The sequence below is a fragment of the Eucyclogobius newberryi genome, unplaced genomic scaffold (genome assembly GCF_026437365.1).
Source record: "Eucyclogobius newberryi isolate DKJ021-1_F unplaced genomic scaffold, fEucNew1.0.hap1 SCAF_9, whole genome shotgun sequence".
Taxonomy (NCBI): Eukaryota; Metazoa; Chordata; class Actinopteri; order Gobiiformes; family Gobiidae; genus Eucyclogobius; species Eucyclogobius newberryi.
The window spans coordinates 21,256,094-21,274,135 of NW_027316532.1; the positions used below are offsets into that span (position 1 = coordinate 21,256,094).

General features: G+C 43.4%; 1 protein-coding gene across 1 annotated transcript; it reads right to left on the bottom strand.

Annotated features, from left to right (window-relative positions):
- Window positions 1–4,517: 4,517 nt before the first annotated feature.
- On the bottom strand, window positions 4,518–16,711 carry mob3a (MOB kinase activator 3A). The gene is made up of 4 exons (XM_072438849.1): window positions 16,611–16,711; window positions 14,447–14,943; window positions 5,601–5,803; window positions 4,518–4,550 (listed from the first exon to the last, which is right to left on the bottom strand). Exons 2-4 carry the CDS (start codon window positions 14,862–14,864, stop codon window positions 4,521–4,523), a joined length of 651 nt encoding a protein of 216 aa, XP_072294950.1. The 5' UTR covers window positions 14,865–14,943; window positions 16,611–16,711; the 3' UTR covers window positions 4,518–4,520.
- Between the last annotated feature and the right edge of the window lie 1,331 nt (window positions 16,712–18,042).

The following is an 18,042-nucleotide window of genomic DNA, read 5'->3' on the forward strand; positions in this document are numbered from 1 at the left end:
TCACCTCTTCTGCTGCTCAGGAGGCTTCACTTCTTCTGCTGCTCAGAAGGCTTCACTTCTCCTCCTGCTCAGGAGGCTTCACTTCTTCTGCTGCTCAGGAGGCTTCACTTCTTCTGCTCAAGAGGCTTCACTTCTCCTCCTGCTCAGGAGGCTTCACTTCTTCTGCTGCTCAGGAGGCTTCACTTCTTCTGCTGCTCAGAAGGCTTCACTTCTCCTCCTGCTCAGGAGGCTTCACTTCTTCTGCTGCTCAGGAGGCGTCACTTCTTCTGCTGCTCAGGAGGCTTCACTTCTTCTGCTCAAGAGGCTTCACTTCTCCTCCTGCTCAGGAGGCTTCACTTCTTCTGCTGCTCAGGAGGCTTCACTTCTTCTGCTGCTCAGGAGGCTTCACTTCTGCTGCTCAGGAGGCTTCACTTCTTCTGCTGCTCAGAAGGCTTCACTTCTCCTCCTGCTCAGGAGGCTTCACTTCTTCTGCTGCTCAGGAGGCTTCACTTATTCTGCTCAAGAGGCTTCACTTCTCCTCCTGCTCAGGAGGCTTCACTTCTTCTGCTGCTCAGGAGGCTTCACTTCTTCTGCTGCTCAGAAGGCTTCACTTCTCCTCCTGCTCAGGAGGCTTCACTTTTTCTGCTGCTCAGGAGGCTTCACTTCTTCTGCTCAAGAGGCTTCACTTCTCCTCCTGCTCAGGAGGCTTCACTTCTTCTGCTGCTCAGGAGGCTTCACTTCTTCTGCTGCTCAGAAGGCTTCACTTCTCCTCCTGCTCAGGAGGCTTCACTTCTTCTGCTGCTCAGGAGGCTTCACTTCTCCTCCTGCTCAGGAGGCTTCACTTCTTCTGCTGCTCAGGAGGCTTCACTTCTCCTCCTGCTCAGGAGGCTTCACTTCTTCTGCTGCTCAGGAGGCTTCACTTCTTCTGCTGCTCAGGAGGCTTCACTTCTCCTCCTGCTCAGGAGGCTTCACTTCTCCTCCTGCTCAGGAGGCTCCACTTCTCCTGCTCAGGAGGCTTCACTTCTCCTGCTCAGGAGGCTCCACTTCTCCTGCTCAGGAGGCTTCACTTCTTCTGCTCAGGAGGCTTCACTTCTCCTCCTGCTCAGGAGGCTCCACTTCTCCTGCTCAGGGGACTTCACTTCTTCTGCTCAGGAGGCTTCACTTCTTCTGCTGCTCAGGAGGCGTCACTTCTTCTGCTCAGGAGGCTTCACTTCTTCTGCTCAGGAGGCTTCACTTCTTCTGCTGCTCAGGAGGCTTCACTTCTTCTGCTCAGGAGGCTTCACTTCTTCTGCTGCTCAGGAGGCTTCACTTCTTCTGCTCAAGAGGCTTCACTTCTCCTTCTGCTCAGGAGGCTTCACTTCTTCTGCTGCTCAGGAGGCTTCACTTCTTCTGCTGCTCAGAAGGCTTCACTTCTCCTCCTGCTCAGGAGGCTTCACTTCTTCTGCTGCTCAAGAGGCTTCACTTCTTCTGCTGCTCAGAAGGCTTCACTTCTCCTTCTGCTCAGGAGGCTTCACCTCTTCTGCTGCTCAGGAGGCTTCACTTCTTCTGCTGCTCAGAAGGCTTCACTTCTCCTCCTGCTCAGGAGGCTTCACTTCTTCTGCTGCTCAGGAGGCTTCACTTCTTCTGCTCAAGAGGCTTCACTTCTCCTCCTGCTCAGGAGGCTTCACTTCTTCTGCTGCTCAGGAGGCTTCACTTCTTCTGCTGCTCAGAAGGCTTCACTTCTCCTCCTGCTCAGGAGGCTTCACTTCTTCTGCTGCTCAGAAGGCTTCACTTCTCCTCCTGCTCAGGAGGCTTCACTTCTTCTGCTGCTCAGGAGGCTTCACTTATTCTGCTCAAGAGGCTTCACTTCTCCTCCTGCTCAGGAGGCTTCACTTCTTCTGCTGCTCAGGAGGCTTCACTTCTTCTGCTGCTCAGAAGGCTTCACTTCTCCTCCTGCTCAGGAGGCTTCACTTTTTCTGCTGCTCAGGAGGCTTCACTTCTTCTGCTCAAGAGGCTTCACTTCTCCTCCTGCTCAGGAGGCTTCACTTCTTCTGCTGCTCAGGAGGCTTCACTTCTTCTGCTGCTCAGAAGGCTTCACTTCTCCTCCTGCTCAGGAGGCTTCACTTCTTCTGCTGCTCAGGAGGCTTCACTTCTCCTCCTGCTCAGGAGGCTTCACTTCTTCTGCTGCTCAGGAGGCTTCACTTCTTCTGCTGCTCAGAAGGCTTCACTTCTCCTCCTGCTCAGGAGGCTTCACTTCTCCTCCTGCTCAGGAGGCTTCACTTCTCCTCCTGCTCAGGAGGCTTCACTTCTTCTGCTGCTCAGGAGGCTTCACTTCTTCTGCTGCTCAGGAGGCTTCACTTCTTCTGCTGCTCAGAAGGCTTCACTTCTCCTCCTGCTCAGGAGGCTTCACTTCTCCTCCTGCTCAGGAGGCTTCACTTCTTCTGCTGCTCAGGAGGCTTCACTTCTTCTGCTGCTCAGGAGGCTTCACTTCTTCTGCACAGGTGAAACATTGGACTGATTTCACTACAGGATCATCTGTAGTCAGTGTCTGGCGCCATCTGGTGGACAAAGCGAGTGCTTTCCACGAGCTGAAATCCTAGTTCGAGTTCAGTTCAGAGTGGAAAGAATCTATTTTAAGAGCATGTGGTTAATAATAATAAATACTACAAGTGGAAAAGGGTTTGAATGTTGGAATATGTCGATTGCTAAAGTGACGCGTGGTCTGCTTCTGACAGAAAACATTCAGCTTTTCTGATAACACTCAAATATATGTGAGCCAACAACTTAATAAAGAAAGAGCAACGCAAACAAAAGGGGGGAGAAAGAAAAAAGAGGGAAAAGAAGAAGAGATGAATGAGAAGAATGATAAAAATGAGAAGAAGAGCAGGGTTGCACACATGACAAAATGCAGGTTGTTAAGATAAATACTGTTCACTTTTAACACTGCATCGTGTTAAAAACCTCCTATGGACAAGTGTTGAAAATGTGCTTTTCTTTCTGTTACCCTGGAAACGACACATGCGGTTCATCTCATGTAACTGACATGTTCATAACAAATGAGTACCTGAACAAACACAATTACGATGATACTGCGCCGTTACTTCACAAAGACAAAAGAATATGGAAACAAATACAAAATATGATTATTAAAGCAAGACCAAGGATGTAGCATAGTTTAACAAAGTATTATCAGTATTTGTTCTAAGATTACACATGTCTTCTTCTATAATCACACAATTGACCATTTCTAATACAAAATGTTCCAAGTTTTTCATGTGGAGCAGCTGCAGAAACAAAAGAAAATTACAAAGTTTGAGCGAGAATGTAAAATAGCGCGTGTATCACTTTAAATGTAACAAAAGACTATTTAAAGGTGCGACACTCATCTTTTCTTATGCCACTGCTTCTCCCGGAAAGTTCCATGTGAGTTCAAACTCTTTATAAACTTTGTGCTTTGTGTTTTCTGCTGTGAATAGAATCAATCTTTTAAAATCCTCACATTATCGTAGACTGAACACAAAACACAGGATCAATCGATGAGGCGCGGTAAATAACATCCTCTAAAACTACCGTATTTTCCGGACTATAAGTTGCACTTTTTTTCAGTTTTGGCCGGGGTGCGACTTATACTTATATTTCTACTTATATACTTATACTCCGGAGCGACTTATATGTGATATTATTTGTTATTTTCACACTTGCAAACGCATTTCATACTCCAGTGCAACTTATGTGTTTTCATCTCTATCTATGCATTTTTTGACTAGTGCGACTTATACTCCGGTGCTACTTATACTCCGGAAAATACGGTAATCAGACAAACTAAAAAAAGCCCACGTTTGGAGGTAAAACGCCGCTATTAAAACATTCGAACATCACAGCGATCAAAGTAGATTTATACTCGTACTTTGCTACATTTGTGAGTCGGTATTTGTACTTTCCACTCTGCATTATGTTCTCGAAACGGAGCAAAACTTAATGAATTAAACTCTGAGTTATTCTCTATTACCGTAGTTTCTGGACTATAAGACGCACCTTTTTTCATAGTTTTGGCCATGGTGCGACTTATACTCCAGAGCGACTTATATGTGGTATATGTTTTTTTTCTTCTCTATTATTCACACATTTTAACGTGAGTCTTATATAACTTGTTTCGTCTCCGGGTGAACGACTTTAACCTAAAACGTACAAAAATACACAACTTCCATTTAGGGATCAATATTTTTAATGAATCAAAACATCTGAAAATACAGTACTGCAGTAAGAAAGTACAGATTTAGTCGAGTATATAAACGTACAGACGGGCGTGTTTAAAAGTTCGTACTAGTTTCTTTTGATCCGTCGATGGAAAAAAAAAAGAGAGAAATCCTGGAATGATTGAGAATGAAACGGGGAAAAACACAAACAGCTGTTAATACTCAGTAAAACGGCAGAGGAAACGATGACGAGCGTCCGGGTGAAAGCCTCTCGTACGCGGCTACAATACATTACAGTACTTTTAAATATAAAAATAGACTCTTCTTCTTTTGCGTTTTTGTTCGGCGACGGCGGCGCTGACGGTCTCAGTGGCACATCCGGGACGTCATCTCCTTCTGCAAAACACAAGACGACGAGCCAAAGGGTTCAGTGGCTGCAGAGACTGTACGTGACGGGAAAATGCGGTGCCGTCGTCAAGGAAACGAGATGTCAAGTAAACGCTCTTAAAACTGTAGCCAAATATTTGACCCTAAGTGAAACGTACCGTATTTTCCGGACTATAAGTCGCACCTTTTTTCATAGTTTTGGCCGGGGTGTGACTTATACTTATATTTATACTTATATACTTATACTCCGAAGCGACTTATATGTGATATTATTTGATATTTTCACACTGTATTTCCTACTCTTGTGTCTCAGTGCGACTTATATATGTTTTTTCTTCTCTATTATGCATTTTTTGGCTGGTGCGACTTATACTCTGGAAAATACGGTAATCATAGTTTGAGAATTGTAAAGGCCGTCTGCACTCTAAAACACGCATGGACAAGCAGAGATTATCATTATTATTAAAACAAAATGTCAAAAATCAACTAATTATTTCAGGTTTTCTTAAATAACACACTTTATTCGCCACATTTCAAACTTTATAATGTATTTTAAAAGTCTCGATGCGCAATAGAAATAACTGTTTAACTAGTCGACTGTTAAAATACTAAAATTTGCACCTGGGTGCGATTTATACTTATATTTATACTTATATACTTATATTCCGGAGCGACTTATATGTGATATTATTTGTTATTTTCACACTTGCAACCGCATTTCATACTCCAGTGCGACTTATATATGTTTTGTTCTTCTCTCATATGCATTTTTTGGCTGGTGCGACTGATAGTCCAGAAAATACGGTAAATTTTTACTGGTGTCAAAAAATGTACAAAAGCTAGAAGACGTTTTACACTACTAAAGATTTCCTCGTCAGTTACAGTGTCATGACTTTGAGGAGGTGAACTTGCCTCTTTCCTAAGTTAAATTGCGCCGACTAAAAGTCCGTCTCGTTTTTGTTCAAGAAAGTCATTTTTTTCCAACATAAATAAGTAACAATGTGAAGAGAATAAACCGCGAGTCATTTCCCGCGCTGGCCTCCAGGGGGCGCCACTCACCAGAGGCTCCAGCTCCTTGTTGTCGATGAGGTTGAACTCGGTGACGAAGTAGAAGAAGTGCTTGTAGCAGGTGTTGACGTGAGCCTCGGCGCCCATCTGGCTCACGCGGTCGAAGTGGTGGATGTAGACGTGCACGAAGACGCGGAACAGGCGCGACAGGATCTTCTTCGCCGCCTGCATGAAGCCCTTGGGGAAGGGGGTACCTGGGGGGGCACAGGGGGGCTGAGCACTGGTACAAACTGATCAAAGAATTGTGTGTTTCAGAAAGTTTTTGTCGCTTTTAGTCACAGTTTTGGTCGCTTTTAGCTGCGTATTTGTTGCTTTAAGTGGCATTTGTCGCTTTTAGTCAGAGTTTTGTTGCCGTCGATTGCGGTTTTGACGTAGTTGATAAGATAAGATAAGATATTGCTTTATTGTCCCACATGGGGAAATTTCATAATGATGCAGTTTTTACCACTTTTAGGTGCATTTGTTGTTTTTATGTGCAGGTTTTGTTGCTTTTAGTCACAGTTTTGTTGCCGTCGGTTGCGGTTTAGACGCAGTTTTTGTCAATTTTAGCTGCATGCTTTAGGTGGCATTTGTCGCTTTTAGTCACAGTTTTGTTGCTGTTGGTTGCGGTTTTAATGCAATTTTTGACGCTTTTAGGTGCATTTGTTGTTTTTAGGTGCAGTTTTTGTCGCTTTTAGTTACATTTTTAACACTTGTTTCTGAACCTGCTCTTACAGATCTAAACTAGATTATTTGCAGTGATTCTGTTTAAAGTTCACATTTTAAAACACGTCCAGGAGAGTTGACCAAAAGACTGAAATGCGAGATGACAAACCGATGAATGAATAGCATGTTTCAGAACGTTTTTGTCGCCTTTAGTTGCGGTTGAGTTGCCGTTGGTTGCAGTTTTGACTAGGCCTGTGCTCAATAGATCGATATTGTGACATCGTGGTGAACTTCTGGGCAATACGTGTATCAATACAGATATGTGTATTTTAAACTAATTAGAAATTGCCACATTCTACACTTTTGAACCTAAAGACGCTGCCTCAAAGCCGAACCTGAGGAGCAGAAAATGTGACTTTGTGAACATGAAATTCTACTGCATTTTGTTATTCTACTTAATCAACTTTTAACATTTGTTTGAACAGAAATCCATGCATCAGGACATGTATCGTATCAAGTTCCCTGTATCGGGATTCGTACCGTATTGTGAGAGAGGAACTCTGCGATACCCAGATCTAGTTTGGACGCAGGTTTTGTCGCTTTTAGTCGCATTTGTCGCTTTTAGGTCAGGAGTAGAGCTGGGTTTCGATTCAAATTTCAAGAATCGATTCGATTCAGATTTTTACGTTTCAAAATCGTTTTTTTCCGATTTCTCAGATCCCATCCGATTCGCTCCGATTTCGATCTGATTTCCGATTCGATCCGATTTCGATTCGATCCGGGGTTAATGTTATTAAAAATGAAAAATTAATTTGAACCGTTTCCTTCACTTCATGACTGTGTAAAGAAGCAACATATTAAAACTAGTATTATATCAATATTAAACAGCAAATCTTACAAGTATTGGTAGTTACTGATGGAAGACTGATGAAAAGGTTAAGGGTCAATCTACCTTCAAGAAAGATAATCCAGGAGTCCTGAATTATCTTTCTTGAAGGTAGATTGAATTTCACTGAGGGAAATGTAGAAAAAAGAAAAAAAAAATCGATCTTTGGACATACGAATCGATAATCAGTCATTAATATGCGAATCGATTAAAAATTGGAAAATCGATTATTTCAACCCAGCTCTAGTCAGGAGTGTCCAAACTTTTCTCACCGAGGGCGACATTTTGAAACATACGGAGCAGAGGGCCCCATCGAGCGCCAAACGCTGAAACAGTGTTTACACGCCGTGGAAGTGTTTTTGTCTTTCAGAAATCTAGACTCGTACGTTTGCCGTCTTAACAAGGTTGAATTGGAAATACTGTCGCTTTAGTCGTTGAAGTCGAGCAGCGTCAATGAACGAGAGCGACCGATGACGACGGACGAGAACACAAAAGGCAGAGCTGGAACGGACCGGGCTCAAACGAGTCCCACCGCCAATAATAAAGATCAACAACAAGGTAACCGTGGTAACTGACAAACGAGGAGATTCACGGATGCAGCGGAGAGCAGGGAGTGTAGTTTATTTTAGTTCGACGATATGAAATCTTTCAAAAAAAAGGTTACAAAGGGATATTTCTGCACTTCTGATACTCGAACCTGAAACAATTCATCTTTTTTCATTGATAACAAGATAATTACAACAGCTGTACTGCATTTCTACTGTCATAAAAACGTGAAAAAGTTAATTTTAAACTTTTTGCAATGGGTCAAACTGCTTCCTTGCTTCCGTAACGCATTCCAAACCTCCTAATAATACTCCTCCATGTTTAGAGAATGGCTTTTTACCACGTGAGAAGATGTTTTTTAAAAGGGTGACCAGGGGAAAAGTACAAATGTAGCGGCGCGCAAATCACAAAATACATTTCCACGTTTAAAAAGAAACATTTAAGAACAATTTAAAAGAGAATCTACACGTAAAAGCGCAGACGATCGTTGTAGGATTCGAGCGAGAGCCCCATTAGCATGCTAACAGCGCAACGGTGTAACCTCCCGCTTCCTTCACAATAAAACGCTTTATAATCAGACGCAGACAGCACACCACGGCCTCATTTTGATCACGAGAGCCGCTTTAACACCATGAACTGGGACAAAATCAGGTGCACCCACTTTATATTCATACAGTAAAGGTGATAGATAAGATAAGATATTCCTTTATTGTCCCGCGTGGGGAAATTTCATTGGTGCAACGCAGGTAGATACAGAGGTAGATACAGAAGAACAGATCACTTATAGGAAGACTGAAAAACACTTTCAGTAGAAGATCTCCTATAAATAAATAAAAACTCCCATAGACAAATAAATAAATAAATAAATACATAAATACCATTGCATGTGATCACGACAGTAATTGCACATGAATATGTGTCACGACAGCACATAGGTTGCACATGAATTGCACATGAATTCCAACAGCAATTGCACATATGACAGAATTGCACATCAGTATTAGGTTAGGTCATTATTGCGAGTGTTCAGTACTAACAGTTTTTGTTATAAAGTCTGACAGCAGCAGGAAGGAAAGACCTACGGAACCTTTCCTTCACACAGTGAGGGTGGATCAGTCTCTCACTGAAGCTGCGCTCCAGAGCGGACAGAGTGTCCTGCAGGGGGTGACACTCATGGTCCAGCATAGATGTGAATCTAGCCAGGACCCTCCTGTCCCCCACCTCCTGCACCGAGTCCAGAGCACAGCCCAGGACGGAGCTGGACTTCTTGATGACTCTGTCCAGCTTCTTCCTCTCCCTCTCTGTGATGCTGCTGCTCCAGCAGGCCACACCGTACAGGAGGGCTGATGCCACCACAGAGTCGTAGAAGGTCTTCAGGAGTGGCCCTGTCACTCCAAAAGACCTGAGTCTCCTCAGGAGGTAGAGCCGACTCTGGCTCTTCCTGTACAGTGCGTCTGTGTTATGAGTCCAGTCCAGTTTGTGGTTCAGATGAACACCCAGGTACTTGTATGAGTCCACTCTCTCAATGTCCCGTCCCAGGATGTTCACTGGTGAGGGGGCAGTGGGGTGGCGTCTGCGGAAATCCACCACCATCTCCTTGGTCTTCCCCGCGTTGATCAGGAGGTGGTTCCGCTGACACCAGTCCACAAAGTCCTGCGCCAGTCCTCTGTACTCCGCATCATCGTCGTCCCTGATGAGTCCGATGATGGCAGAGTCATCAGAGAACTTCTGCAGGACACAGCTGTCCGTGTCATGTCTGAAGTCTGCAGTGTAAAGAGTGTCAGACACACAGTCCCGGGCTCTCACAGACTGGGGTCGGTCTGTGAGGTAGTCCAGGATCCACTCTGCCAGGTCATACTCCACTCCAGCCGTCTCCAGCTTGTCCCTCAGGAGCAGTGGCTGGATGGTGTTGAAGGCGCTGGAGAGATCAAAGAACAGAATCCTCACAGAGCTGCCAGGCTTTTCCAGGTGAGAGAGAGAGCGGTGCAGCAGGGAGATGACGGCGTCCTCCACTCCGATGCCAATATGCAAACTGCAACGGGTCCATGGCTGGGCTCACGGTGGAGCGGAGGTGGTCCAGGACCAGCCGCTCCAGTGTCTTCATCAGGTGGGACGTTAGAGCCACTGGCCTGAAGCTGTTGAGGTCTTTGGGGCGCGGTGTCTTGGGCACAGGTACCAGACAGGAGGTCTTCCAGACCTGTGGTACCACCCTCAGCTTCAGGCTCATGTTGAAGACATGCTCCATAACTCCACACAGTTCATCTGCGCAGGACTTAAGGAGCCTGGGGCTGATGCCGTCAGGTCCTGCTGCCTTCCTCACTTTAATCCTCTTCAGCTCAGTCCTCACCTGTGCTGCTGAGACAGTCAGTGAATGGCAGGGGGACTGTGTGCTGGGGGGATGGATGAGTCCAGGTGAAGTGGGGAGCTGATGGTCCGGAGAAGAGGTGTGAAGAGGGACGGGTGCAGGCTATTTTCCGGCTGTGGAAGAGAGGGCATGCAGCTGTGCAGGGGGAGGGGTGGGCGGTTGATCAAACCTCAAGAAGTGAGCATTTAAATCATTCACCCACTGTAGATTCCCCTCTGTCTGGGCAGGGGGGATTTTGAAGCCCGAGATGGTTTTCAGGCTCCTCCACACTCCCTGAATGTTCTTCTGCTGCAGCTGCTCCTCCATCCTCCTCTTGTAGCCGGCCTCAGCCTGCCTGATCTTCCTCCTCAGCTCCTTCTGCACAGTCCTCAGCTCCTCCTTGTTCCCTGACCTGAAGGCTCTCTTCTTCTCCATCAGCAGAGCCTTCAGTTCACGGTTAATCCACGGCTTGTTGTTTGGAAAACACCGCACCGTCCGGGAGAGAACAATGTTCTCAAAACAGAAGTTTATGTAGTCCGTGATGCACTCTGTGATGGTGTTGATGTCCTCCCCATGTGGGTCATAAAGCTGCAAGTTTAATTAGTTGGCGAGTAGTTCTATCATCAATTAGTTACAAATTAATTGACTTGTTGCAGCCTTAAATGTATAAAGAAGTTAGAATGCAGCTTCCATAAACTGTCCAAAGATAACATTAGAGCTAAAGTGATAGACTGATCGTGACGACTATGAAACATAATCGGAATTGTATTTTATCAATTTTATTTGTAAATGTAAACGGCACAGAATCTATACAACTGACGCCAACAGACTGTTTTTAACAACGATGGCGGCAGTATTCAATAAAAATGACAAAATGGAATAAACCGTTCCTGATTGTCATGAACGATGCACTTTAAGGTCAAAGGTCAAGCGATTATTTACGATCGCATAGAGACATAAACACATTTTTAACCGAATAAAGGTTGCAATATGGCGATTGAAGGCTTCTAGATAGAGAATACTTACGATGAAAATAAGAAATTGCTCATTCTTTTGACATTTTGATTTTAAAATGCTATTCATATACGGTTAGCATTCTGTATCAAGAAGTCTCAGTCACAATATTTCAACTTATATACAATTAAAACTATTTGAATAGTCTCATTGTACAATAGAAGCGAACAATGAATCCGCTGACTAGTCGACCGCTAAAACAATCTGTGTCGTTATGTACAATCCACCACCGGCATTCTACTATTATTATCCTATTTGTGTTAAAGGTCCCGGGCTCGAGTTACGACGGAAAAACCAACACGCCTCAGTTTAAGTGCGGGGGGGTATGCAGGGGGGGATAAGCCTCCGACTCCGGTCCGTTTCAAGGAGACTAATTCAACAGCATTTCTGGCATCTGTTCGAGGGCGCGCGGGCTAAGGTCGCCGCTATTATTAACCCGAGCGTGTACCGCGCGACCGTTTCGTAAATCCACTGCCGGGGTGTTTCCACGGCGACTCCGAGGCCGAATAACAACGACGACCCAGAGCGCGATGGAAGATCTCTAAGTCTTTAATGTGGACAACGATGCAGACGATTCAGTGCACGTGGCCTTGTCTGTTTCTACTACTACTACTACTGCTACTACCCAAGCGTGTACTTTAAATACTATGTAACAGGTTAGAAGACACATTTCATTTAAACGCAGTGAACACTTGTTTATATTTCAGATTGTACAAAACATTTTGCCCGTTTGTCTCCAGTTTGACCGTTTTTATAAAGTTTATCATTGCACTTCCTGGTTGGACACGAGCAGCGAATATGACATAGGTAGAGGTCATTCCACAACTGTTTCCTAGCAACCAGACAGTAAACAAGAGACAAAATTCATATAAATGACACAACAGTTATGATTTGACAATAATAACACAATATAACACCTTAATTTTGTCAAATGATAGTTTAAACTGTCGGTAAAGTTTGTTAATTAAGTGTAAACTGTCTCTGTGTTTTAACGGCACGTCGCGCATTGATGACATCACAGAGGGATTCTGTTTTAGAACTTTTTAAAGGCTGCGTTCCGATGTCCACGCTCGTCCCTTGACCCCTCCTTCACTCCACAGTCCTGCACTATTTAGCAGACTTTATAGTGCACTCAATCACAGAGCGATTCAGACACTTGGCTCACTACTGTCTCCTCGCCGCAGGTCACGTGACTCTGGCGTCCAGTTAAAAAAAAGATTCTGCAAAACGGCGATAAAAATGAATTTCTGTAAAAATGGTCGACATGCACATATTTATGGACTACTAATCACCATGCAAGTCACGGATCTCACGTTCAACAACAAACGGACCGGATTATTCAACTTTTTGCCTGTGATGGTGACTAAGCTAAGTGGCTAACGCTAGCAACTCTGCAGCGTAACGGTTTATTTAAGCGTGTTTTTGTTCAAATTCGCGAGTCACCAGTGCATTTTAACAGCTCTTCTGCTTCATTCAGTCGTGTTGTGTCCAGTTAAAGACGCCCTACTGTAGTTGAGCGTCTTCAAAGTATGCGGTTTGTCATAGTTTGTGGCGTTTGGAGGCTAACGCTAACAACTCTGCAGCTTAACGATTTATTTAAGAGATGTTTTTGTTCATATTCTTGAGTCACCAGTGCATTTTAACAGCTCTTCTGCTTCATTCAGTCGTGTTGTGTCGTACAGTAGTTGTGCGTCTTCAAAGAATGTGGTTTGTCGCAGTTCGCGGCGTGTGGAGGCTAACGTTAACCCTCCCATTGAACGTGCACGAGAGCTAACGCTGCGCATGGAACGCTGCGTGCTGTTTACAAACACTGGACGGGCCCGCAGCTTAGCAACGGACGGGGAGGCGCGCTTGTGAAAGAGTTGAGAAACCGTTGGCTCACTGTGGTTTTTCTTTCACATCGACACGACACACACCTCTGTGAGATCGCCGTTTATTACTTTATGTCTGCAATAATTCAATTTGTGGACAATTTGCACAAGCTCTTTCTGACTATTTGATTCGATTTTATTTGTTTATTTGTTTATTTCATGTCATTGTTGTTACGAGATGCCATTTATAGGACAGCAAGTTCTCACACACCTTGAGTAATATACCATATTTTCCGGACTATAAGTTGCACCATTTATCATTTTGGCCGGGGTGCGACTTATACTTATATACTTATACTCCAGAGCGACTTGTATGTGATATTATTTGTTATTTTCACACTTGCAACCGCATTTCATACTTCAGTGCGACTTATATGTTTTTTTCTTCTCTATTATGCATTTTTTGGCTGGTGCAACTTATACTCCGATGCTACTCCGAAAAATACGGTAGCTGCAGTAACAAAAAATGGACTAATATAAACGGATCAGATTAAACACTCCTGGTTTTTAGAATGTTTTTAGAATCCTCTCGACAATTAAAACTGACTCCCAAAAGAGATGGAAACGTCCAGTGTAATGTCCCCATCGAGAAGATAAAACGTGATATTTCTGCACTTTTGTGGATAATTGTTTATGGTTAATTGTTTATGGTATATTCACGTTTTGAACCTCAACAGAGATTTACAAGTTTAGCACTTTCCTCATGCGCGGTTAAAATATTTGTATATATTTGTCAATATAATGCAAAAAATCTAAAATTTAGATCAATATTCTATAATCAATACAGGGTTTGGCTTTGACTTTGGAGGAATATATTTGACTCTTTTTGTGTTCATTTGCACAGATTAAAAGTCTTGTTTTTGTTTTTATATTACGGCTCAAACAAGTTAATCGATGAATCACGACCAAATCAACTGATTACATATTTAAATAAGCATTATCTGGTCAATACACAAACTTTTTCATATATTTTTTGTTCCAGCTCCAACAGCGAGTGTTCTGGGACGACTACTACTACGATACTCCCATTTCACAATAATAATAAAAACACATTTATCAACACAAATAATAGTACGCTCTTTACCTTATTTGGTATGGTAATGGTATTTTTAATCAATACTTGTTAAAATGAGTATATATTTTATAAACTAGCTTTACCAGTTATCATCATGTTTTTGAGCATTTGCGAGATCCTCACGCTCACACTCACCGACATTGGTGGGGAAGACGTTCTCATTGTTGGTATAAATTGTGATCAATCAACATGAGGGGAATTTTTTTAAATATTTTTTTGTTCCAGCTCCAACAGAGAGCATGCTGGGACAGTGTTGTCACGGTACTCCCATTTCAAAATAATAAAATAATAGTACGCTCTTTACGTTATTTGCTTTAGTTCTGATAAAGTTCAAAATCATTCTAAACGTGTTCACAAAAGGTCAAATTTAGTCCAGTTTTTTTTTATCTTTTTGATCCTAGCTTTACCCATCATCATGTTTCTGAGCGTTTGCGAGATCCTCACGCTCGCACTCACCGACATTGGTGGGGAAGATGTTCTCGTTGTTGATCTGCACCTCGATCCAGTCCATCAGCAGGCTCATGTACTTGGGGGCGGGCAGCGCCGTGGGCCTCTTGTACTTGTGCTCGTCCTGCCAGCGGTACTCGTACTTGGGCCCGCCGGACATGACGGGGCAGGTCTGGTCCGTGCACGAGTCGCTGATGGTGCCGTAGATGAGGTTGATCCGGTTGAAGAAGTCCACCACGTGCACGGCCACCCAGTCGTTGAGGTCCTCCCTGTGCGGCAGCTGCACGGCCTGCTTCAGGTCCAGCCCGGCGTTCAGCGACGCCTGCGCCTTCTTGTGGAGCTCGAAGCGCTGCGTGCCGGGCTCGAACTTGCGCTTGGGCCGGAATGTCCGGTCTTTGTTGAAGACCTGTTTGAGCGCCATGGACATCGTGGAGGAGGGTGCAAGTGGCCAAACGGTCGGGTGAGTCGCCGGGATTTCAGGGATTTACAGAACGCCAAAGCCGATCCTGCATAAAGAGAAGCGAGCAGAGAACGTCAACCTTCACAATTGTAATAAACCGTCGCAGCAGTACAATTAATCGCAGTCGAAATCACAGTTTGAATGGACGCAAATAGCGAACGGTCACAGCTGTAAGTATCATCATTTCCTCCACCGACAACAACTTTCGAATGTGATTATTTTACCCGTTTCAGGAGCATATTTTGATCTTTTTGTCAATTCTCCTGGACGTGTTTGAAATGTGACAGTCGCAAATCTGATGGTACTCATTACACGTCACAATTACCATCGTTTTCCCAAATCGCACAGCCCTTGCTCCAATGTGCCTCACACTTTAACCAAATGAAGTATTTTTGTCTGCTGTTTTGGTCCTTTTTACCACCAGCATAACCATCTGTGACCGTCCAGTGATTGAATACTGATAAGGGTTGAGTTTTGTCCACTAACTGAATCCATGGACGACAGGGGTGGAAAATATCGACTAAATTGTATATTTTTATGTGTAATTGTTTTGCATGATCCGTATCAACCATTCAATTAACACCAAATTGCAGAAATATCACTTTATTCCCGTGTTTGGACGATTACACAAGACTTTTCTGTTTTCATTCGATTTGAATCAGCGTTTGAATAGTTTTGATTACCGGCTTTCTAATTTTGCATTTCTCCAGAACAAATACATTTCCCACCTTTATATCCACCACAAACACCTAAAATCCACCAAAACATCTCTTTACAAATTTCTAAAACGATTAAGAAGTGATAAAATTGCAGTATAAAGTAGTAGTAACGTAGACTATTGCTATTTTGCTTACATTTTTGCGTTTTCAGAACAGGTATGAACACATAAATCCCTCTTGAATGACTGAAATGACTGTTTATCATATATTTTTTCCCCGGATTAAGTGATAATCCTTTACATCTCCCGCATCAGATGATAATATCCAGTGGAAAGCTGCACGGAATATGGATATAAAATAATCCCCTGACCACCAAAAATGAAAATAAAACGACAAAAAAACAAAAACGTGACTTTTAAGAACGAAAGGACGGAGTTACGTCGCTTTTAAAAGAACGAAAGGACGGAGTTACGTCGCTTTTACGCACGGATGGAGACGCGGTTTTGCGGCTTTGAGCGTGAAATGCCGCACATACTTTTTCCAATTCTCGACCGGAACGACTGCGCAAACGTTTTCCGTAGCCTCGGGTCGCCTTCTTCTTCCGCGACACAGAAACAAAGTTACACGCGCCCTGACGCAAGACGACGTGACTCATTTCCGATGACCGATTCCGCCTCGACGCCAAGAATCTCCGAAATGACAATAAAACAATTAAAAAGCCGTGCGAGCCGCTCACGTTCGCCCGTTCGCGCGTTTTCACGTCGTTTTACCCCCGCGAGCCATTTTTTCTCTCACGTCGTTTTCACGCGGGGATTAACCGGGGCGCGTGACGGACATGGACGCACGGAGGAGTTTAGACGTGACGCGCGGAACAAATTCTAGCCGACTTGTTGCCGACTTTTAACGATCAAAAAGTCAAAACGCGCGTTATTTTATTACTATTTTACGTCATATCCTCGGCCGCGTTCGCTCGGGGCTCGTTTAAAGTCTTCGCGAATCGACGGAAAAAGCCGACGATGAAACGGCTTAGTTCAAAGCTACTTTCTGAACTTACTTGTTCCGCCTTCCTGTTGGATCCTCTTCGAGATGAAACAGAATGATCTCTTTACGCACGAAATCGTCACGTTTTTGCGCATTAAAGGCGGCTACATCATGGTGACGCGGAGGAGGAATACATGATGTCGCCAAAGACGGATAATAACGCGTCAATCGCTGTCACTTTATTCAACAAAACTATCGACCCGACTCCTCCCTGTCCAGAGAAAACTACACCGCTGTAAATGCGCCGGAACTGAGATCGGTTTCCGGCGTCGATGTCAAAATAAATGTGCCGATCGTCGTGTCGGTTACGCTTCTCTTCCGTCTCTTCCAGGGTTGTTCTTTTATTGTGAAATGGCGAGCTTCGCTTCCGGGCACAAGTGCGTTTCTGCGGTTTCTGCTGTCTCTGATGTGTCGCGAAGTGGCGGGGTGTTGTTACTTAGTTACACTTAGTTACGCGGTCGTAATTATGGCGAAGTCGCGAAGCACAAGCCTTTAATTTAGACGAGTCGTAAAGATTATCTGTCAAGAGAAATAAAATACAATTATGTTTACGGTTTGAGTCGAGCCGCTTCCGTGACGTGCGCAGTCTGTTTTTTTTTTTTGCATTTTATCTGATCTTCCAGAAACGCGCCTGTGACGTCACACTTTTACAGACGTTACTTTCACTTTTGTAAATCCAATAAGTAAATGTATTTATCTGGGATGTACAGCAGGAGAATGGAAACATGCAGTACAAAATCACAATAAAGAAGAACTTTTAAAATAGACAAAACTTGCGCGAAATGTTTCTGATTGTCTTATTGCGTCTTCTGTTCACAAATCTGACGCTTCCGAGGACAAACTGGGGCGGCTCAGGTGAGATATCGGGTCAAAATATTGGCGATGTTTTCGATATTGGACCGATACCGATACCTGGGGAAATCCTCCGATATCGTGACGCCTGTAATTATTGCCTTTATGCAGTTTAAAACCCCCAGAGATAGACAGATAGATTATAGATGGATAGATCATCATTATAATTAGACAGATAATTATAGTTATAAATAGATAATGATAGAAATAGATAGATGGATACAGTAGATAGATAGATAATTATAGATAGATAATAATAGAGATAGATAAATAGGTGGGTGGATAATTATAGATAGATACGGTACATAGATAATAGATCATAATTATAGATGGACAGATAATTATAGTTATAGATAGATAATTATATAGAGATAGACATGGAGATACATAGATAAATAGATATAGTTTTCGATAGATAGTTAATTCTAGATGGATGAAAATAGAGATAGATAGATAGTTAATTATAGATAATAATAATATAGAAATGATAGATTGATACACTAGATAGATAGATAATTATATTTAGATAGACATGGAGATAGATTGATAAATAGATAGATTTTTGATAGATATTTAATTCTAGATGGATGATA

Excerpts from the sequence above, each read along its gene's own strand:
- mob3a (XM_072438849.1), bottom strand. The coding sequence starts at position 14,864 with ATGTCCATGGCGCTCAAACAGGTCTTCAACAAAGACCGGACATTCCGG. Across the intron at positions 5,804-14,446 it reads CATCTTCCCCACCAATGTCG|GTACCCCCTTCCCCAAGGGC; the intron begins GTGAGTGCGAGC and ends GTGCCCCCCCAG. Across the intron at positions 4,551-5,600 it reads ACAAGGAGCTGGAGCCTCTG|AAGGAGATGACGTCCCGGAT; the intron begins GTGAGTGGCGCC and ends TGTGTTTTGCAG.